This window comes from Pan paniscus, chromosome 20 (genome assembly GCF_029289425.2).
Source record: "Pan paniscus chromosome 20, NHGRI_mPanPan1-v2.0_pri, whole genome shotgun sequence".
Lineage (NCBI taxonomy): Eukaryota > Metazoa > Chordata > Mammalia > Primates > Hominidae > Pan > Pan paniscus.
The window spans coordinates 54,371,322-54,394,130 of record NC_073269.2 but is presented as its reverse complement, the minus strand read 5'-3'; the positions used below and the strand labels follow the sequence as shown (position 1 = coordinate 54,394,130).

Sequence of the window (22,809 nt, the reverse complement as noted above, 5' to 3'; positions counted from 1 at the left end):
CCTGTAATCTCAGCTACTCAGGAGGCTGAGGCAGGAGAATCACTTGAACCTGGGAGGCAGAGGTTGCAGTAAGCGGAGATCACGCCACTGCACTCCAGCTTGGGCAACAAGAACAAAACTCCATCTCGAAAAAAAAAAATGTATATGTACATTTTCATGCATTTTCAGGTAGTCATATTTCCCAACTTTTATTTTTTATTATTTTTATTTTTACTTTTTTTGAGATAAGTTTCACTCTTGTTGCCCAGGCTGGAGTGCAATGGCACAATCTCGGCTCACCGCAACCTCCGCCTCCCAGATGCAAGCAATTCTCCTGCCTCAGCCTCCTGAGTAGTTGGGATTACAGGCGTGAGCCACCACACCTGGCTAATTTTATATTTTTAGTAGAGATGGGGTTTCTCCATGTTGGTCAGGCTGGTCTCGAACTCCTCACCTCAGGCAATCTGCCCACCTTGGCCTCCCAAAGTGCTGGGGTGACAGGCATGAGCCAACATGCCCGGCTGTTTCCCAACTTTTAAAAGATTGAAAAGAGGCCGGGCACAGTGGCTTATGCCTGTAATCCCAGCAATTTGGGAGGCCAAGGCAGGCAGGTCACTTGAGGTCAGGAGTTTGAGACCAGCCTGGCCAGCGTGGTGAAATCTTGTCTCTACTAAAAATAGAAAAATTAGCTGGGCGTGGTGGTGGGTGTCTGTAATCCCAGCTACTAGGGAGGGTGAGGCAGGAGAATCACTTGAGCCCAGGAGGCAGAGGTTGCAGTAAGTCAAGATTGCCCCACTGCTCTCCAGCCTGGGTGACAGAGCAAGACTCTGTCTCAAAATAAATACATACATAAATAAAATAAAAATTAAAATAAGACATTAAATAGTGCTCATTGTGGAAAGTGAATCTATGTGCCCTTAGTAAAGAAGATGAGAAGAATGGAGATGGCAGGGAAATTGACAGAATAGGGCACATTAGACTGACAAAGTCATAACAAGTAACCCAAGTTGGTACCAGAAAGACCACATACTCTGACCATAATGCAGTTGAACAGTGAACAATAAGACAAAAATGGTATCATGGAGTATATGAATCCCAAGTCTAAATTGAATGAGGCTCAAAGAAGGCTTCACATTGAAAATGAGACCACGTGTATGTGAGTTATAATGAACCTGCTATATACCAACATTTATGTGGCAGAGCTGGGAGTGTGCAAAGAGGGATATCCTTCATCTTGTAGCATTTTTTTTTTTTAGAAAGGAAAAACTGGAAAATCATGAACATTTACAGTGTTTCAGTCCTACTGTGCGCTCATTGTGCCTAAGTGAAAGGCTGGACCTGAAAGCTTTCTTTCTTTTTTTTTTTTTTTTTTTTGAGACAGGGTGTCACTTTGTCACCCAGGGTGGAGTGCAGTGGTGCAAACACAGCTCACTGCTGCCTCAAGCTCCCAGGCTCAAGCGATCCTCCTGCCTCAGCTCCCCAGGTAGCTGGGACTACAGGCATGTGCTACCACGCCTGGTTAATTTTTGCTTTTTTTTTTTTTTTTTTTTTGTAGAGATGGGGTTTCTCCATGTTGCCCAGGCTGGTCTCAAACTCCTGGACTCAAGCAATCCCCCACCTTGGACTCCCAAAGTGCTAGGATTACAGGTGTGAGTCACTGCACCAGGCCTTGAAAGCTTTCTTATTTTTATTCCAGTTGTAGCCTCCCTCCAGGATGTGGATTCACATGCAACATGAGTGGTAAGTGTTTAAAGAGGTCTTTCCTACTTTTTTTTTTTTTGAGACGGAGTCTCGCTCTTTCCCCCAGGCTGGAGTGCAGTGGCTCCATCTCGGCTCACTGCAAGCTCCGCCTCCCAGGTTTACGCCATTCTCCTGCCTCAGCCTCCCAAGTAGCTGGGACTACAGGCACCTGCCACCATGCCCGGCTAATTTTTTTTGTATTTTTAGTAGAGATGGGGTATCACCGTGTTAGCCAGGATGGTCTTGATCTCCTGACCTCGTGATCCGCCCGCCTCGGCCTCCCAAAGTGCTGGGATTACAGGCATGAGCCACCGCGGCCGGCAGGTCTTTCCTACATTTTTTATTTCCGTAAGGAGTCTCTGCAGTGTGAGTTCTTGTATGAACCATGAATTTGAGACCACGCTGAAGGCTTTGTCATATTCCTTTTAGATTCGCAGTTTCTCTCCAGGGTGAGAACAAATGTCTACTCAAGATGAATGAAGATGAAAGGCTTTCTGTAGACTTTACCTTCACAGGGTTTTTTTTCACATTTCTGTAAGATACGAGAGTTCAGGGAAGATGTTCTCACTCATGCTAACCCCTTGAGCTCCCTTCCAATATGTCCTCCTCACATGTTTGGTACAGTCAGAAAATTAATGAAAAATTTTCCACCTTCCTTTCATTCACAGGGCTTCTCATCTTTGTGAGTCTTAAGATGTTTTTTAAGTCCTGACGACTTTGCAAAGTCTTTTCCACATGTCTTACATTTATAGGGTTTCTCTCCAGTGTGGCTCCTTATATGTGTATATTTTGAGGACTCCCGAATGACTTTCCCACATTCTTCACATTCGTAGGGCTTCTTCCGCACGACATGCTTTCTTAAATGTTTATTAAGGTGTAAGGAATATCTAAAGGCTTTCCCACATTTCCCACATTCATACGGTTTCTCTCCAGTGTGAATTTTCATATGTCTCATAAGGAATGACTGATAAAAAAAGGCTCTCCCACATTCAGGGCATTTATGGGTTTTCTCTCCAGTGCAATGACTCTTGTGTGAACCGGAATTTGGAGCGTTGGCAGAGGTTGCCCCAGTTTGACAATCCTTCTTGTTTGTCTCTGCGGTATACAACTGCATCTGCACGGCGTGAATTGAGTTATTTCTGGAGGTGTTCTGGCACTGAGTAAAATCATACATTTTCTCTCGACCATGAGTGTTGTGTGCCCTAAGGGATCCGTCTTCACGGAAAGCTTTTCCAAATGGATTCCTCTGGTGCCTGTTGGCCCCCGTATCAATTTCATCACGTATATGATGCACAGTGTTCTGACTGCCAGTCCATGTGCTTGATTTCAGCTCTGTTTTTCTCCCACACGGAACCCACTGAATGTTCCGCCCCAAGACTCCATCGTGTTCGTTGTTTTCATGTGTTTTTTGACTATCGTTTAAGACAGGATTATACTTGAAAATACTTGAGTCACGTGTTAGGATACATTGTCTTATGGAACCTCCCTGTGAAGGCACAAGCCTGCAGGTAGGTTTAGAGTGGTTCCTCATTTCATGATCTTCACAAATGCTAACGGGAGATTCATCTTTCTCAGGGGCAACCGCAGGTGGCTTCACATTATTCACCCCCTGCCTGTGTGGTTCCTCTGTTTTGGGGCATCTCCAGTCTTCTCTTAATGTGGAGTGCTGGGAACTGATGCTCGTGAGACACACTCTGTTGGCTTCAGGAAATGTTCTTTTAGGAAGAATATCCGGCTGAGGGGTTGCGTCTTTGGTTTTACATGGAGTCGCCCAATCTGAAATACAGTGGCACAAAAGTTAGATTCTTTGTTGAAAGTAAAGGTGGGTTAGAGATGATGACATAGGCAATCTCCGTGTGGATTTCTCTCTTTCTTTCTTTCTTTCCCTCCCTCCCTCGCTCCTTCCATCCTTTCTTTCTTCCTTCCTTCCTTTCTTTCCCTTCCTTCCTTCCTCCTTTCTTCCTTCCTTCCTTCTTTCCTCTCTCTCTCTCTCTCTCGTTCTCTCTGTATTTCTCTCTTTTCTTTAGACAGAGTCTTACTCTGTGGCCCAGGCTGGAGTGCAGTGGCATGATCTTGGCTCATTACAACCTCCGCCTCCCAGGTTCAAGCAATTCTCTGGCCTCAGCTTCCTGAGTAGCTGAGATTACAGGTGCGTGCCACCATGCCTGGCTAATTTTTGTGTTTTCAGTTGAGATGGGGTTTCACCATGTTGGCCAGGCTGGTCTTGAATTCCTGGCCTCATGTGATCCACCTGCCTCAGCCTCCCAAAGTGCTGGGATTACAGGCATGAGCCAACACGCCAGGCCTCTGTGTGGATTTCTTTCTAAATGTTCACTCAACATGTATGATAAAAATGTGAAGGGGAAGAAAGCAAGAGGAAGGAAGCAGAGAAAGACATCAGAGATTCTGCAGTGTCAGGAATGTGATGACGGTACGGTCAGGGGTTCAACATGGAGAGTGTCATGTTACTGAGGAACAGTTCTGCAGAGATCAAGGAAACGATCAGGAATTCTAAGTGGAAGAGAATTGGACAGAGAGTCCATGTGAAATTTTTATTTTTTTGAGATGAGGGTGTCACTAGGTTGCCCAGGTGCTGGAGTGCAGTGGCTATTCATAGGTGTGATCATAGCACACTGCAGCCTTGAGCTCTTGGGATCAAGTGATCCTCTTGCCTCAGTCTCCCGAGTAGCTGGCTCCATGTGCAATTTTAAGGAGAAAAAGAACAGGCCTTTAGCAGGGAAAAATGAAAATATGAGAGGATGGATAAAAGTCAAAAAACATAAGCTCGGCCAGGCACAGTGGCTCACGCCTGTAATCCCAGCACTTTGAGAGGCTGAAGTGGGTGGATCATCAGAGGTCAGGTGTTTGAGACCAGCCTGGCCAACGTGGTGAAGCCCCGTCTCTACTAAAAATACAAAAATTAGCTGGGCATGGTGGCGTGTGCCTGTAATCCCAGCTACTCAGGAGGCTGAGGTGGGAGAATCACTTGAATCTGGGAGGCAGAGATTGCAGTGAGCTGAGACTGAGCCACTGCACTCCAGCCTGGGCAAGAGAGTGCCTGTTTTTTTCTTTCTTTTTTTTTCCTTTTAATTAAAAAAAAATTGTTTTTAAAGACAAAAAGAACAGTGTTTTGCCATGTTGGCTGGGCTGGTCTCGACCTCCTGGCCTCAAGTAATCCTCCTCCTGCCTCAGCCTCCCAAAGTGCTAGGATTACAGGTGTGAGCCACTGTGCCTGGCCTATAGGTCTCCTTAGCTGCTCTGTAGATAACAACTTGAAAATTATAAAACATTAAGTTTTCCCTTTGAGATGTTCCTTCAGGTCCTGCATTCTGATGAAATGACTACGCTCACTGATGTGAGGAATGCCGTGAGAAACTGACGCACCAAAGAATGTACTTTCCTCATCCCGATGATTTCATCCCCCTTCCTCTGACCAATCAACGTCTCCAATTCTCCAGTCCCTTGCCCTCCATGATCCCCTTAAAAATGAGAGCAGTGGCTCATGCTTGTAATGCCAACACTTTGGGAGGCCGAGGTGGGTGGAGCACTTGAGGTCAGGAGTTTGAGACAAGCCTGGCCAACACAGTGAAACCCCGTCTCTACTAAAAATACAAAAATTAGCCAGGTATGGTGGTGCATGTCTGTAATCCCAGCTACTCAGGAGGCTGAGGCAGAAGAATTGCTTGAACCCGGGAGGCGGAGGTTGCAGTGAGCTGAGATCGCGCCACTGCACTCCAGCCTGGGCAACAAGAGTGAAACACAGTCTCAAAAACAAAAAAAAACAAAAACCCCAGAACCCCTCAGGGAGAAGAATTTGAGCGTCTCCTCCCATCTCCTCGGTTGGCACCATGTAATCATGCAACTTTCTCTTTTCTCTGTTGCAAACCCTGCTGTCTCAGTGGCGAGCCTGTTGCTCTGTTACCATGCTGCTGGCTTACAAACCTGTTGGTCCTGTAATGTTCACATCTACCTGGTACTGAGATGCATAAATGCCTGGACAAAACTGCCCTGCACTGTTTTCAGACCACTTCTTGCTCCAAATGAGAGGGCAGACTGGGTTTGCCTAGTTGAAATCCTGCTCACTGGGCAAGCATGTGGTATAAAGGAACTGTGCCAAGACTTTCTGTCAAATGGACACAGGCTTTGGTTTGCTGGGGTTCTGAAGCTGACGATGTGTGAGCAACAGTGGTCCCTCTACTTTTCTCATCAATGCACTAAAACTCTGCCAAAAGGGCTCAAAACAACCCTTTTCCTGTGCACCATGTTCACCTACATAAGGATCCCCGAAATTCTGTTCAATCACGAAGAGAATAAAAATGTAATGCATTAGCTGGGGGTGGTAGAGCATGCCTGTAATCCCAGATACTCAGGAGGCTGAGGCAGGAGAATTGCTTGAGCCCAGGAGGCGGAAGTTGCAGTGAGCCGAGATGGTGCCACTTCACTCCAGCCTGGGTGACAGGGTGAGACCCCACCTTAATGAAAAGAAAAATAAAGGCTGGGTGTGGTAGCTCACGCCTGTAATCCCAGCACTTCGGGAGGCCGAGGTGGGAGGATCACTTGAGGTCAGGAGTTCAAGACAAGCCTAGCCAACGTGGTGAAATCTGCCTCTACTAAAAATACAAACAAAAATTAGCCAGGTGTGGTGGTGTGCACCTGTATTCCCAGCTACTAGGGAGGCTAAGGCAGAAGAATTGCATGAACCAGCTACTAGGGATGCTAAGGCGGAAGTTGCAGTGAGCTGAGATGATGCCGCTGCACTCCAGCCTGGGAGATAGAGTGAGACCCTGTCTCAAAAAATAAAATAAATAAAATAAAATAAAATAAATAAAATATAAAATAAAATAAAATAATAAAATATAAAATAAAATAAATAAAGTAATGCAACAAACTGATTTCCAGTTTCACGGTGAACCGTACACCTACTACCTGGGGGACAGCAGCTGTGTCTCTGGAATTTAACCCAGTTCCCATTTTCCAATGCACTTCTCAGAACACGGTTCCAAACCAGCACTGGTCCCATCACGGACTAAGTGCAGGAAGGGGGCCTCCTTACCTATGAATGCCAGGTTCCTAGAGTTTTCCAGCATCACGTCTCTGTAGAGATTCCTCTGAGCTGGGTCCAGCAGGGTCCACTCCTCTTTGGTGAAGTTCACAGCCACGTCTGCGAAGGTCACCGAGTCCTAAAATAACACATGCAGTCTGGCTCAGAGGGGTGTCCTGTTATCAGTTTGAACTGTGACCCCTTTCTCCACAGAAAAAGGTACGTTGAGGTCTTAACCCTTGGTACCTGCAAAGGTGACCTGATTTGTGAACTAGAGTCTTTGCAGATGTCAATGAATTAAGATGAGGTTGTGGCCGGGCGCGGTGGCTCACACCTGTAATCCCAGCACTTTGGGAGGCTGAGGCAGGTGGATCACAAGGTCAGGAGTTCGAGACCAGCCTGGCCAGCATGGTGAAACCCCGTCTCTACTAAAAATACAAAAAATTAGCTGGGCATGGTGGCGGGTGCCTTTAGTCCCAGCTACTCGGGAGGCTGAGGCAGAGAACTGCTTGAACCTGGGAGGTGGAGGTTGCAGTGAGCCGAGATCACACCACTGCACTCCAGCCTGGGCTACAAAGTGAGACTGTCTCAAAAAAAAAAAAAAAAAAAAGATGAGGTTGTACTGGGGGTTGGGTGGGCCCTAATCCAGTGACTGGTGTCCTTATAAGAAGAGGAAATCTGGCCAGCTGCAGTGGCGTATGCCTGTAATCCCAGCACTTTGGGAGGTTGAGGTGGGACGATCGCTTGAGGCCAGGAGTTCAAGACCAGCTTGGGCAACACAGTGATAACCCATCTCTACAAAAAATAAAAAAATTACCCGTGAGTGTGGGCGGGTGCCTGTAGTCTCAGCTACCCGGGAGGCTGAGGAGGGAGGATTGCCTGAGCCTGGGAGGTGGAGGTTGCAATAAGCTATGATCCTGCCACTGCAGTCCAGCCTGGGCAACAGAGCAAGACCCTGTCTCAAAAAAACAAACAAAATATAAATTAAAAAAAAAAAAAAGAAGGGGAAATGTGGACAGAGGGAGGGACACAGAGGGAAGAATGTCATTTGGTGAGGGAGGCAGAGACTGGAATGATGGGTCCACAAGCCAGGGAATGCCAAGGACGCCAGTGACTACCAGCAGCTAAGTAAGAGCATGGAACAAATTCTTTTTTTGGAGCCTCCAGAAGGAAGCAACTCTGCCGCTATTTTGATCTTGGACTTCCAGCCTGCAGAACTGTGAGAAAATCAATGTCTGTTGTTTAAGCCACCCCATCTGTGATAGTTTCATCAGCCCGAACAGCCTAATGCAACAGGAAGAGGTACAGTCGATTGGTAGAGACTGACGTCCAGTCGTATGACTCAGGTGCTCTTTCTTCTGAGACAGGGTCTTGCTCTGTCACCCAGGCTGGAGTGCAGTGGTGCAAACACAGCTCACGGCAGCCTCGAACTGCTGGGCTCAAGCGATCCTCCCCCCTCAGCCTCCCAAGTAGCTGGGACAACCGGCACTCACCATCACGTGTGGCCCTGTCTCAGGAAAAAGAGTACCTGAGTCACGCGACCGGACTTCAATCTCTACCAATTGACCAACTGTGTGTCTTTCTCATGCATTAGCCTGTTCAGGCTGTTATAACAAACGATCACAGAGGGGTGGCTACTCCTTAAACCCTGGCCGGGCATGGTGGCTCGTGCCTGTAATCCCAGCACTTTGGGAGGCCGAGGTGGGCGGATCACCTAAGGTCAGGAGTTCGAGACCAGCCTGGCCAACATGGAGAGACCCCATCTCAACTAAAAATACAAAAATTAGCCGGGCGTGCTGGCAGGTGCCTGTAATCCCAGCTACTCGGGATGCTGAGGCAGGAGAATCACTTGAACCTGGAAGGCGGAGGTTGCAGTGAGCCGAGATCATGCCATTGCACTCCAGCCTGGGCAACAAGAGTGAAACTCCGTCTCAAAAAAAAAAAAAAATTTGGAGTGGGGCACGTCTCAGTCCACTGCTTGTCATCTGCAGGTCATGACAGTTGCGGGAGATGCTGCCACTGCCCGCTCCATAAATGCCTAGTGTCCCCTGTGAGACCCTCAGTTCCTTAAGACAAAAACACTTTCTTTTTATTTTACTTTATTATTATTTTTAGAGACAGTCTTACTCTGTCACCCAGGCTGGAATGCAGTGGAGTGATCACTCCTCATTGTGGCCTCAACCTCCTGGGCTCAAGCGATTCTCTCACCTCAGCCTCTTAAGTAGCTGGGACGACAGCTGTGCACCACCACACCAGGCAAATTTGTTTTATATTTATAGAGACGGCGGTCTTGCTACATTGCCCAGGCTGGTTTTGAACTCCTGGCCTCAAATGATTCTCCTGTCTCACCCTCCCAAAGTCCTGGAATTACAGGCTTGAGCCACTGCACCCCACCAAAGACACTTTCAGCTCCTTTCTTAGTGTGCTTTGCAGCAGAACGTGAAGCCCACGGGCAGCCAGGATGAGGTGTGGAAAGGACCAGTCAGTACTGGGGTGGGGGTGGTCCCAGGAGAATCCCCAGGGCAGCATCTCTCTCCAAGCAGAGGTGCAGAGACCTAGGGCAGCACGGCTGGCGGGGGGCCCTGCCTGGCTCCATGTGCTTTACCTGACTCCCAGCCACAGGCAGAGAGGCACATTCACTCGTGGGAACGACAACACGCTTCTGGGAGAGGGTGAGCTGCCAACTTACCTGGGACATATTTGTCACCAACGTGACGGCCAGTCCTGGCTTCCCCGTGTTTCCTTCAAGGAGGCAGGTGAGGCAGAGCTTGGGAGAAGAATGGAGCTATGAGAATCCAGGCACCCTGCCTTCCCCACACTCGTATGTGGATCCTGCCTGACATTAATCTCAGCATATAAATGCACGTGTGCACACACTTCCCCACCACAGCCCACAACCCCCACCCCCTCTACACCCACACACCCCCATCCCCCCACTCCCCCAACCCCCCTACGCCCACCCACCCACACACCCCATCCCCCCACCCACACACACACTCACACACACACCCCCATCCCCCCACCCCCGCCCCCCACACAGACACCCACACACACACCTATATTTTAATTTAATTTTTTAGAGACAGAGACTTGTCCTGTTGCCCAGGCTGGAGTGCAGTAGTGCAATCATGGCTCACTACAGCCTCAAACTTCTGGGCTCAAGTGATCCTCCTGCCTCAGCCTCCTGAGTAGCTGAAGGTACAGGCATGGGCCCCCATGCCTCCTAATTTTTCATATTTATTTTCACAGAGATGGGGTCTCACTATGTTGCCTAGGCTGGTCTCAAATTCCTGGCCTCAAGCAGCATTTTTTTTTAATCGAGGTGAAATTTGCATATCATGAAGTTAACCATTTTAAGTGAACAATGCAGTGGCATTTAGTGCATTTGCAATGTTGTACAAACGTCACCTCTACCTAGTTCCAAATACTTTTCATCACCGCAAAATAAAACCCCATCCCCCTTAGCAGTCACTTCCCATTCTCCCCTTCACCCAGCTGCTGGCAGCCGCTAATCTAATTGCAATTTTTTTTTTTTTGAGACGGAGTCTCACTCTGTTGCCCAGGCTGGAGTGCAGTAGCACGATCTCAGCTCACTGCAGCTTCCGCCTCCCTGGTTCAAGTGATTCTCCTGTCTCAGCCTCCCGATTAGATGCCATTACAGGTGCCTGCCATCACACCTGGCTAATTTTTTGTACTTTTAGTAGAGATGGGATTTCGCCATGTTGGCCAGGCTGGTCTCGAACTCCTGACCTCAAGTGATCCGCCCGCCTCGCCCTCCCAAAGTGCTGGAATTAGGGGTGTGAGCACTGCACCTGGCCCATAGCGGTATTCATTACAGCCCAAAGTAGAGACAACCCAATATTGATCAATGCATGAACAAAGAAAGCAAACGTGGTCTATCCGCACCATGGAATATTACCCAGCCATAAAACGAACTGAGGCACTGACACACACTACAACCCAGTGAGCTCTGAAAACAGGATGCCGAGTGAACGAAGCCAGACACAAAAGACCACAGTGTATGACCCCATTGAAAAAGAAATGTCCAGAATAGGCGAATCTATAGAGACAGAAAGCATATCAGAGGTTGTCCAGGGCTGGGGGAGATGAGGGACTGGGAGATGACCACTGAAGGATACAGGGCTTCTTTTGGGGGTGATGGAAATGTTCTAAATTTGAGGGACGTACACGTCTGTGAATATATTAAAAGCCATTGAATTGCACCCTTTAACAAGGTGAATTGGGCCGGGCGCGTTGGCTCAAGCCTGTAATCCCAAGACTCTGGGAGGCCGAGGTAGGTGGGTCACTTGAGGTCAGGAGTTTGAGACCATCCTGGCCAACATGGCGAAACCCTGTCTCTACTAAAAATACAAAAATTAACCGGGCGTGGTGGTGCACACCTGTAATCCCAGCTACTTGGGAGGCTGAAGGCAGGAGAATCACTTGAACCTGGGAGGTGGAGGTTGCAGTGAGCTGAGATTGCACCACTGCACACCCCAGCATGGGCAACAGAGCGAGACTCTGTCTCAAAAAAAAAAATTTCAAATATAAGATGAAAAGTGTTCATGTTACTGGGAAGTCAGATTTTTAGTGTAAGAGGAAAAAGTTTCAAATATAAGATGAAAAGGCTTCATATTGTCATGAACACACACACACACACACACACCCAATGTCTCCCTGGTCAGTCTATTCATAGAAAATGCTTAGAAGAATTAACAAGCAGGAAGCAATGAACACCCTCGGAAACATGGCTGATCTGGGAACAGGAAATTCCCAGTGTGAGCCTTGCGGTGCCAGATGGCAGGGGAGCTGCCCTAGACCGCGTTAGGAGGATGCACAGCGGCTGGAAACGTCTCCCAGCGGCCGGATTTGAACTACAAAGTGAATCATTGCAATTGATGGAAACACACTGAACACTAAAAATACCTGCGCTCATAATGATACCCAGACAGAGAAAACCAGAGGGGGAAGAAAACACAAGCCTTGGTTAATAAAGAGGAAAAATTAAGCCTTTACTTTGCCTTTCCAATAAGAAAAGAAACAGAATAGCCTTACGGATGACGGAAAACTACAGAATTCCAGCTACATATTCATTTTTTTATTTTTATTTTTTGACACAAGGTCTCATTCTGTCATCCAGGTTGGAGTGCAGTGGGGAGATCTCGGCTCACAGCAGCCTCTGCCTCCTGAGTTCAAGTGATTCTCCTGCCTCAGCTTCCCAAGTAGCTGGGATCCCAAGCACCTGCCACCACGCCCAGCTAATATAACAAAAATATATATATTAAAAAAAATTTTTTTTTGAGACAGGGTCTCATTCTGTCTCCCAGGCTGGAGTGCAGTGGCACGATCTCAGCTCGCTGCAACTTCCACCTCCTGGGTTCAAGCAATTCTCCTGCCTCAGCCTCCTGAGTAGCTGAGATTACAGGCTTGGGCCACCACGCCCAGCTAATTTTTGTATTTTTAGTAGAGACGGGGTTTCACTATGTTGGCCAGGCTTGTCTCAAACTTCTGACCTCAGGTGATCCGCCTGCCTCGACCTCTCAAAGTGCTGGGATTACAGGCGTGAGCCACCACGCCCAGTCCCAGCTACATGTTTAGATGGGACAATTGAATATTTTTAAAAATCACCATTTTGGGCTGGGCTGGGTGGTTCACACCTATAATCCCAGCATGTTGGGAGGCTGAGGCAGGAGGATCACTTGAGCCAGGATTTTGATACCACCCTGGGCAACATAGCGAGGCCCCATCTCTACAAAAAATTTAAAAATTAGGTGGGCACGCTGGCGTGCGCCTCTAGTCTCAGCTACTCAGGAGATTGCCGGGTGGGAAGATCATTTGAGCCCAGGAGGTTGATGCTGCAGTGAACTATGATTGCACTACTGCACTCCAGCTTGGATGACAGAATGAGAACCTATCTCAAAAAAAAAAACAAAAACATCATTTTGCAACCCTAATAAAACAACTGATTCAGGAAATAAGACACGTCGGTGGACAGAGAAAGGGGAGGCAGTCATTAGCAGGGTACAGAGGCATCACTCAGGACTTGCTGGGCGTAAAGGAATGCAACTTTCAGAGGTAAGGCTCTGCAGGTGCAGTGGCCCAAGGCTGTAATCCCAGTATTCTGGGAGGCCGAGGCAGGCAGATCACCTGAGGTAGGGAGTTTGAGACCAGCCTGACCAACATGGAGAAACCCCATCTCTACTAAAAATACAAAATTAGCCGGGTGTGGTGGCACACGCCTGTAATCCCAGCTACTCGGGAGGCTGAAGCAGGAGAATCACTTGAACCTGGGAGGCGGAGGTTGCAGTGAGCCGAGATTGCACCACTGCACTCCAGCCTGGGCAACAAGAGCGAAACTCCATCTCAAAAAAAAAAAAAAAAAAAAAGAGGTAAGAGGCTCTCTCACCTCCAGAAACTACCCCACCAACGTTAGCTTGACTTGTACAGGGACAAAGAGCCATTATAGCTTTTTTTTTTTTTGAGATGGAGTCTCACTCTGTCACCCGGGCTGGAGTGCAGTGGTGCGATCTCGGCTCACTGCAAGCTCCGCCTCCCGGGTTCACCCCATTCTCCTGCCTCAGCCTCCCCAGTAGCTGGGACTACAGGCGCCCGCCACTGCGCCCGGCTAATTTTTTGTATTTTTAGTAGAGACGGGGTTTCACCGTGGTCTCGATCTCCTGACCTCGTGATCTGCCTGCCTCGGCCTCCCAAAGGGCTGGGATTACAGGAGTGAGCCACCGCGCCCGGCAACAAACAGCCATTATAGTTACACTGATGTGATGAACACACCACCTATGATGTATCTCTCATTTTTATTTTGTTTAAATTTTTCTTTGTTATTATATATGTTTCAAGATAAGGTCTCGCTCTATCACCCAGGCTGGAGTGCAGTGGCACTAGCTTGGCTCACTGCAACCTCTGCTTTCTGGGTTCAAGAGATTCTCCTGTCTTAGCCTCCCAAGTAGCTGGGAGTACAGGCGACCACCACCACGCCTGGCTATTTTGTATGTGTGTGTGTGTTTTTTTTTTAGTAGAGACAGGACTTCATCATGTTGGCCAGGCTGGTCTTGAACTCCTGACCTCAGGCGATCCTCCTGCCTCAGCCTCCCAAAGTACTGGGATTAGAGCCACGAAGCCTGACCAACCTAGGATGTTTCTGTCTCCCTCCCTCCCTCCCTTCCTCTCTCTGTCTTTTTCCCTCCCTCCCTCCCTTCCTTCCTTCCTTCCTTCCCTCTCTCTTTCTCTCTTCCTCTCTCTTTTTCTCTCTCTTTCTCTCTTTCTTTTTTGAGACAGGGTCTCACTCTGCTGCCCTGGCTGGAGTGCAGTGGTGTGATCAGAGCTCACTGTAGCCTTGACCTCCTGGGGTCAAGCAGTCCTCCCACCTCAGCCTCCCAAAGTGCTGGGATCCCAGGCGTGAGTCACTGTGCCTGGCCAGGTCTAACTTTCAACACAAGGAACAACCACACAAATCCACAGGCGTGGACGTTCTGCCATTCTGACTACCCAGGGACTCCAACTAGTAAATGTCATGAACAAAGGGAGGCAAGTTTGAGGGTGTGAGCCCTGGAAGAGAAACGCACACAATGTGTTTGCATCCTGCCTAAAGAAACATAACTCTAGGCCAGGCGTGGTGGCTCACGCCTGTAATCCCAGCACTTTGGGAGGCCGAGGCGGGCAGATCACCTGAGGTTGGGAGTTCGAGGTCAGCCTGACCAACATGGAGAAACCCCATCTCTACTAAAAATGCGAAATTAGCCCGGCATGGTGGCACATGCCTGTAATCCCAGCTACTAGAGAGGCTGAGGCAGGAGAATTACTTGAACCTGGAAGGCAGAGGTTGCGGTGAGACGAGATTGCGCCACTGCACTCCAGCCTGGATAACAAGAGAAAAACTGTCTCAAAAAAAAAAAAAATATATATATATATATATATATATGTTTTTTTCTATTAAAACAAAACAAAAACAAACCCCCAAAACTCTTCCTGCTCCAAATGTGACATCTGATGACCGTTTAATGACTGTGGTCAACTTAAATAGTATAAGATGAGTCATTTGTTCATAAAATGTTAGAATGCCATAAAATCTACAACTTACATGATATTTGAAAGAAACTTGATGGCAAGTTCCCTCAATTTGAGGACAAATCTAAACATTTACATGACACTGTCAGCAATGAATTGCGGACTCAAAACTTTTCTAAACCATTAATAATTTAAAAATTAAATTAATCATATGAGAAAAAGCTGAATTTATATATACACACACGTAAATATATGTGTGTGTATGCATTTATATATATACACATATAAAAATATATATACATATATATTGGCCAGGCACGGTGGCTCACGCCTGTAATCCCAGCACTTTGGGAGGCCGAGGCGGGCGGATCACGAGGTCAAGAGATCAAGATCATCGCGGCTAACACGGTGAAACTCCGTCTCTACTAAAAATACAAAAAATTAGCCGGGCGTGGTGGCGGGCGCCTGTAGTCCCAGCTACTCGAGAGCCGGAGGCAGAATGGCGAGAACCTGGGAGGCGGAGCTTGCAGTGAGCCGAGATAACGCCACTGCACTCCAGCCTGGGCGACAGAGCGAGACTCCGTCTCAAAAAAAAAAAAAAAGAAAAGAAAAGCCCCACTGTTGCCTGGGGGATCCAAGTCACTTTGACACAGAAGCAAGCCTGTGCAACTCAGGGGCTGAGCTGTAGATAAGAGTTTTTGAGACACAACATTCCACGTCTATCTTGACCTTATAGTTCCCAAGGAAACAGCCACACCTGATGATAACCCCATTACACGCATCTCAGCTCTAAGCCTACCTAAGAAGATAAAACCGCCTATTTCAATTTAAGTTTCCCTGAATTCCGTCCTTTCCCCAATACAATTGGAGCGCCGGTTCTGACCCTAGTAACCTCAGACACATCAGCTCAGGACAATAGTTTAAAAAAAAAAAAACAGAAAAGAAAAGAAAAAGAAAAACAACGCATCATTGTGAGTCAGCTCAGGTGAGCAGGCTGAGGTTGGCTTTTGCCGGATTGTCCATGACGAAGATATACCTGGCTGATGAAACGCGTTCCCACCTTTGCCCTGAGTTCCAGTAAATCAGACCTCACTGGAGCGGATTAGTGATAAAAATGCATCTTGTTCCGACCGTGGGGTTTGATCCTGACACCTTCACACCACTCTCCTTGCAGCTTGTCCTTTTTATATATTTCCTCTGCTGAGGTCTCAGTTCCCATAAAAGACCATGTTCAGCACACGGAACTCAAACCCTCAAAGCTCTTTATCTGGCCAGGCGCTGTGGCTCACGCCTGTAATCACAGCCCTTTGGGAGGCCGAGGCGGGCGGATCACGAGGTCAGGAGATCGAGACCATCCTGGCTAACACAGTGAAACCCCGTCTCTACTAAAAATACAAAAAATTAGCCGGGCGCGGTGGCGGGCGCCTGTAGTCCCAGCTACTTGAGAGGCTGAGGCAGGAGAATGGCGTGAACCCGGGAGGCGGAGCTTGCAGTGAGCAGAGATGGCGCCACAGCGCTCCAGCCTGGGTGACAGAGCGAGACTCCCTCTCAAAAAAAAAAAAAAAAAAAAAAAAAGCTCTTTCTCTTAAGAAACCAGTGCATCCTGCACGTCTGGCCCTGCCCGGGACTTTTCAGTTCACCCTCATCACAGCAGGCTCCAATTCAATACTTTTTTTTTTTTTTTTGAGAGAGAGTCTTGCTCTGTCGCCCAGGCTAGAGTGCAGTGGCACGATCTCGGCTCACTGCAACCTTCACCTCCCAGGTAGAAGCGATTTTCCTGCCTCAGCCTCCCAAGTAGCTGGGATTACAGGCGCTCGGCTCACTGCAATCTCCACCTCCCAGGTTCAAGCGATTCTCCTGCCTCAGCCTCCCGTGTAGCTAGGATCACAGGCGCCCGCCACCATGCCCGGCTAATTATTATTATTATTATTATTATTATTATTATTATTATTATTTTTGAGACAGAGTCTCCCTCTGTCGCCCAGGCTGGAGTGCAATGGCTTGATTTCGGCTCACTGCAACCTCCACCTCCCGGGTTCAAGCGATTCTACTGCCTCAGCCTCCTGAGTAGGTGGGATTACAGGCGCATGCCACCACGTCCAGCTAATTTTGGTACTTTTAGTGGAGACGGGGGTTTCACCATGTTGGCCAGGCTGGTCTCGAACTCCTGACCTCAGGTGATCCGCCCACCTCGGCCTTCCAAAATGCTGGGATTACAGGCGTGAGCCACCGCGCCCGGCCAGCTCCAATACTTTCATGGATGCAAAGAACACAACCCCTGCAACCGCTGCATGCGGGCATCTCTGCTGCCCAAGCCCGGGGACAGGCGCTTTCGCAACGCTGCAGCACGGCATGGGGGAAGCGCCCTTCTCCCTGGGCCAAGGTGAAGGGCGCGCTCGGGGTCTGAACACGTGGGTCATTCGTGCCTTCCCCTTTCCTCCCGGAAGGGTAGAGACAATGAGGCTTTTGCAGACAGCAACTCTCAAGTCCCTGGGCCCCGGCCCGGTCCCGCCCTTAGTACGGACACTCAGGCACACTTACTCTTCCACTAGCTCCGGCTTCCAGATGTCTCTGTCGGTGGCGCAGCCCAAAAGCGCGCGCAGCCCAGGAGCGTTTCGGAGCTGCACCAGGATGGGGATCAAACTGTTGAAATAAATCAACCTAACGAGGCCGCCAGGAAGGACCGACTACAGAGATTCGTCCTGCCCAGACATTTTGTACTCGCTTCTTGACCCCTTCCTCAAAATGGACGGTGTAAGGGACCAGGGGGAGGAGAGGGGAGCCGAGCAGGCAGGGGATCCCAGCGCCCGCACTCCTGCCTGCCCACCTCCGTCCCACCCCCCGCCCCCGGGACCCGATCGACCCGATCCCAGAGTCTGACCCCCACGGCCAGTAGATTGACATTTCCTGTAGAACTTACTCCCCAGGCACTCCTGATCCAAGCAGGAAACCCCAGCCTTGGGTCCTCGCTGTCGCCTCCGCCCGCGCCACCGTTCCTAGGCTCTCCAGCTGGGAAGCGCGCTCTCTGCGCAGCCAACGCGCCTCCTTGCGGGCTCCGGAAACGCCGGCCGCTTGCTGGCTTCCTGCATTTCCCAAGGAAAGAAGCCTTTTTTTCCCCTCAGTACTGTAAAAGGGCGGAAACAGACAGGTTGGGGAGTCTCCAGTTTCTCTCTTGTCCCCATTTTTATGTTTTTGCTACCACTCCCCCATCCGTTGACTAGAGGCTAAACCGCAAGGCTCCCGTCACCTACCCTTGAAATGATTTTTTCTTCCTTCCTTCCTTTCTTTTCTTTCTTTATTATTTTTTTTTTTTGAGACGGAGTCTCGCTCTGTCGCCCAGGCTGGAGTGCAGTGGCGCGATCTCGGTTCACTGCAACCTCCGCCTCCCGGGTTCATGCCATTCTCTCGCCTCAGCCTCCGAGTAGCTGGGACTACAGGCGCCCGCCACCACCCTGGCTAAGTTTTTGTATTTTTAGTAAAGACAGGGTTTCAGCGATCTCCTGACCTCGTGATCCGCCCGCCTCGGCCTCCCAAAGTGCTGAGATTACAGGCGTGAGCCACCGCGCCCGGCCCTTCTTTTCTTTTCTTTCTTTCCTTTCTTTCTCTTTTTTCTCTTTTCTTTCTTTCCCTGTTTTCTCTCTCTTTCTTTCTTTTCTTTCTTTTCCTCTCCCTCCCTCCTTCCTTTCTTTTTTCTCTTTCTTTCTTTTCTCTTTCTTTTCTCTTTCTCTCTCCCTTCCTCCCTTTCTCTCTCCCTCCCTTCCTCCCTCCCTTCTTTCTTCTTTCTTTCTTCTTTCTTTTTTCTTTCTCTTCTTCCCTCCCTCCCTTCTTTCCTTTCTCTCTCCCTCCCTTTCTCTTTCTTTCTTTCTTTTTCTTTCTTTCTTTCCTTCCCCCCTTCCTCTCTCCCTCTCTGCCCCTCCATCCCTTCCTTTCTTTTTTATTTTTTTCCTTTTCTTATTCTTTTTTTCTTTTTTTTTTTGAGACAAGGTCTTGCTCTGTCCTTCGGGCTGGAGTGCAGTGGCGCAATCTTGGCTCACTGCAGCCTCAAGCGATCCTACCACTTCAGTCTCCCAAGTAGCTGGGACCACAGGCGCGTACAAGCATGCCTGGCTAATTTTAATTTTTTTTTTTTTTAGAGATGAAAACTCACTATGCTGCCCAGACTCGTCTCGAACTCCTGGGTGTCACGCGTGTCCATATAGAAGACCACCTAAACAGGCTTTGTGTAAGCAACAAAGGCTGTTTATTCACTTGGGTGCAAGTGGGCTGAGTTGGAAAAGAGAGTCAGCGAAGGGAGATAGGAGAGGGGCAGCTTTATAGGGCTGGGGTAGACAGTGGAAAGTTACAGTTAAAGGTGGTTATCTGTTGTCAGCAGGGGAGGGGCTCACAAGGTGCATTGTGGAGAGATCATGGGACTCATTGTCCAGGAGAAGAATGTCACAGGGTCGACTGATCAGTTGGGGCAGGGCAGGAACAAGTCATAATGGTGGAATGTCATAAGGTGGGTTAATCAGTTAAGGTAGGAACTGGCTGTTTCACTTCTTTTGTGGTTTTTCGGCTGCTCCAGACTTCTTGGCTCCTGCAGGCCATCTGGACGTATATGTGTAGGTCACAGGGGTTACAATGGCTGAGCTTCGGCTCAGAGGCCTGACACTGGGCTTAAGTGATCCTCTGGCCTTGGCCTCCCAAAGTGCTGGGATTACAGATGAGAGTCACCACACCTGGCCTGAAATGATTTTAAACACTTACATAATTTGCTTCCTGAGTGACATATGTTTTGCTGTGATAAAAACATGGATTGTAGTCCTCCTTGCTGTGAGAATATTATCATCTCGCTTTATCCAGCTACACATGTGAATTACTGGCCTCAACTACTGGACTCCAAAACATATTATAGACTTGGAAAGAAACGGGGAGTTCAGGCTGTGGCAGAGCTGCTCTCTGCCAGCTTTCCAGTTATTCTCTCAAGTCTCACATCCAAACACCCACACTGCTTGCTAGTGAGTTCCTGAAATCATACTTTGGCTGGGCGTGGTGGCTCAAGCCTGTAATCCCAGCACTTTGGGAGGCCAAGGTGGGCGGATCACGAGGTCAGAAGATCGAGACCACGGTGAAACCCCATCTCTACTAAAAATACAAAAAATTAGCTGGGCGTGGTGGCGGGCACCTGTAGTCCCAGCTACTTGGGAGGCTGAGGCAGGAGAATGGCGTGAACCCGGGAGGCGAAGCTTGCAGTGAGCAGAGATCGCGCCACTGCACTCCAGCCTGGGCGACAGAGTGAGACCCTGTCTCAAAAAAAAAAGAAATCATACTTTGGTCATTCTGTTATTTTAACCATTCAAGACAGTTTTCAAAAACTGTTCTCAGAAATACTGTTCTGGCTGGGCATGGTGGGTCACTCCTATAATTCCCGGCACTTTAGGAGGCCCAGGCAGGAGGATTACTTGAGCCCAGGAGTTCGAGATCAGCCTGGACAACATAGTGAGACCTCGTCTTCACACACACACACACACACACACACAAAATTAGCCAGGCATGGTGGCGCACACCTGTAGTTCCAGCTACTCAGGAGGCTGAGGTGGGAGGTTTGGTTGAGCCTGGGAGATCAAGGCTGCAGTGAGCTGTGATCATGTCACGGCACTCCAGCCTGAGCGACACAGCAGGATCCTATTTCCAAAAAAAAAGAAAAGAAAAAAGAAATACTTATATTGGGATTGCACCAACAACCTCCCAAGAGATGAAAAGACCTCCAACTGCAAGTTGCAGTTAAAACTACTGCCTTGGCTGGGTGCAGCGGCTCACACCTGTAATCCCAGCACTTTGGGAGGCTGAGGTGGGCAGATCACCTGAGGCGAGGAGTTTAAGGCCAACATGGCGAAACCCTGTCTCTACTAAAAATACAAAAACGAGCTGGGCGTGGTGGTGCATACCTGTAATCCCAGCTCCTCGGGAGGCTGAGGCAGGAGAATCGTTTGAACCTGGGAGGAGGAGGTTGCAGTGAGCTGAGATAGCGCCATTGCACTCCAGCCTGGGTGACAGAGCAAGACTCCGTCTCAAAACAAACAAACAAAACAAAACAAAACAAAACAAAACCCAAAATGACTGCCTAAACCCAGACCTCTAGGACACAGACTCAGTTTCCCACCCTGACTCTGCTTAACTGGGGAGTCGCTTGATCTTCAGGTGCCCCTGATGCAAATCAGCTGAACAAAGCGTTTATCCTCTACTTGAGTTACATCGTTTCTTTTCCTTTGAGGGTCCCCAGCAAACCTTGATGTGCATCTCTTTTTCTTTTGGTTCTTTGGGAGGAAAGATTAAGCCCAGCCCAGCCAGCTCCTGGAGCTCCCCAGGAAGGAAGGGCTGGGAGTCCCTATCTGGTCAATTAAATTATTTATTTATTTATTTTGAGATGGAGTTTCGCTCTTGTTGCCCAGGCTGGAGTGCGATGGCGCAATGTCAGCTCACCACAACCTCTGCCTCCCGGGTTCAAGCAATTCTCCCACCTCAGCGTCCCGAGTAGCTGGGATTACAGGCACACGTCACCACGCCTGGCTAAGTTTTGTGTTTTTAGTAGAGACGGGGTTTCTCCATGTTGGTCAGGCTGGCCTCGAACTCGCAACCTCAGGTGATCCACCTGCCTCGGCCTCCCGAAGTGCTGGGATTACAGGCATGAGCCACTGCACCCCGGCCTAAATAATTTATTTTTTATGGACTGTCTTTCTTCACTCTAGTAATGAAATTCTACCATAAAGCTTAAATTGACAAATATTGATCATACTTACCCCAGTTACATTTTTTTACGGTGATAAAATATACATCACAAACATTTCCATGTGAACCATTTTTTTTTTCTTTTGTGACGGAGTCTCACTCTGTCACCCAGGCTGAGGTGCAGTGGCATGATCTTGGCTCACTGCAAGCTCCGCCTCCCGGGTTCACACCATTCTCCTGCCTCAGCCTCCTGAGTAGCTGGGACTACAGGCATCTGCCACGCCCAGCTATTTTTTTTGTATTTTTAGTAGAGATGGGGTTTCACCATGTTAGCCAGGATGGTCTCGATCTCCTGATCTCGTGATCCACCCACCTCGGCCTCCCAAAGTGCTGGGATTACAGACATGAGCCACCGCACCCGGCCTCCATGTGAACCATTTTAAAGTGTACACTTCAGTGGCATTAAGTACAGCCACATCGCTGTGTAACCATCATCACGATTCATCTCCAGAACTTTGTCATCTTTCCCAGTTAAAACTCTGTACCCGTTAAATAATCACACCCCATTCCCTTTTTCTCTCAGTCCCTGGTAAGCTCTGTTCTACTTTCTGTGTCCAGGAATTTGACTGTTCTAGGAATCTCCTAGAATTGGAATCACTCGGCCTTTGCCTTTTTGTGTCTGACGTATTTAATTTTGCACAATGTTTTCCAAGTTCACCTATGGTGAAGCATGTATCAGTATTTCATTCCTTTTAAAGTCTGAACAGTATTCCACGGTATGTAGTGTTCAAAAGTAAAATGTATGGCCAGGCGTGGTGGCTCACACCTGTAATCCCAGCACTTTGGGAAGCTGAGGCGGGCGGATCACCTGCGGTCAGGAGTTCAAGACCAGCCTGACCAAAATGGAGATACCCCGTCTCTACCAAAAATACAAAATCAGCCGGGCGTGGTGGCTCATGCCTGTAATTCCAGCTACTCGGGAGGCTGAGGCAGGAGAATCGCTTGAACCCGGGAGGCGGAGGTTGCGGTGAGCCGAGTGTGCCATTGCACTCCAGCCTGGGCAACAAGAGCGGAACTCCATAAAAAAAAAAAAAGAAAATTTCCGACCTCTTCCCCAAATAAACTACCTGCACGTAAGCCCTCATTTCAGGCTCTCCTTTTTGGAGGCTCGCAAATTATGACCGAAGAAGTCCAAGGACTTGAAAAGAACCCTGTTAAACCTTGGTTCAGGTCTGGGCTCAGGGCACTAAAGGAGATTCCTCTTGCGACCTCTAGTGGTTGTAGGTGTCCATTTCCCTTCTATTTTCTCTGGGTCTTCA

General features: G+C 48.7%; 1 protein-coding gene across 13 annotated transcripts; it reads right to left on the bottom strand.

The window, feature by feature from the left end:
* Positions 1-1,645: 1,645 nt before the first annotated feature.
* ZNF114 (zinc finger protein 114) lies at positions 1,646-21,975 on the bottom strand. 13 transcript variants are annotated; one of them, XM_034945173.3, is made up of 7 exons: positions 18,034-21,975; positions 17,703-17,906; positions 17,324-17,425; positions 9,450-9,527; positions 7,578-7,715; positions 6,773-6,899; positions 1,646-3,495 (listed from the first exon to the last, which is right to left on the bottom strand). In XM_034945173.3, the coding sequence occupies exons 4-7, from the start codon at positions 9,456-9,458 to the stop codon at positions 2,378-2,380; spliced, it is 1,392 nt and encodes a 463-aa protein (XP_034801064.1). In that variant the 5' UTR covers positions 9,459-9,527; positions 17,324-17,425; positions 17,703-17,906; positions 18,034-21,975; the 3' UTR covers positions 1,646-2,377. The 13 variants fall into 13 exon arrangements, with proteins under 13 accessions (XP_034801064.1, XP_063455669.1, XP_034801063.1 ...); XM_063599599.1 differs by having other exon boundaries at positions 17,703-17,865; XM_034945172.3 differs by having other exon boundaries at positions 17,703-21,975.
* Between the last annotated feature and the right edge of the window lie 834 nt (positions 21,976-22,809).

Excerpts from the sequence above, each read along its gene's own strand:
- ZNF114 (XM_063599598.1), bottom strand. The coding sequence starts at position 7,808 with ATGACATTCTTCCCTCTGTGTCCCTCCCTCTGTCCACATTTCCCCTTC. Across the intron at positions 6,900-7,577 it reads GCACCCGCCCACACTCACGG|GACTCGGTGACCTTCGCAGA; the intron begins GTAATTTTTTTA and ends GTGTTATTTTAG. Across the intron at positions 3,496-6,772 it reads TAGGAACCTGGCATTCATAG|ATTGGGCGACTCCATGTAAA; the intron begins GTAAGGAGGCCC and ends ACTGTATTTCAG.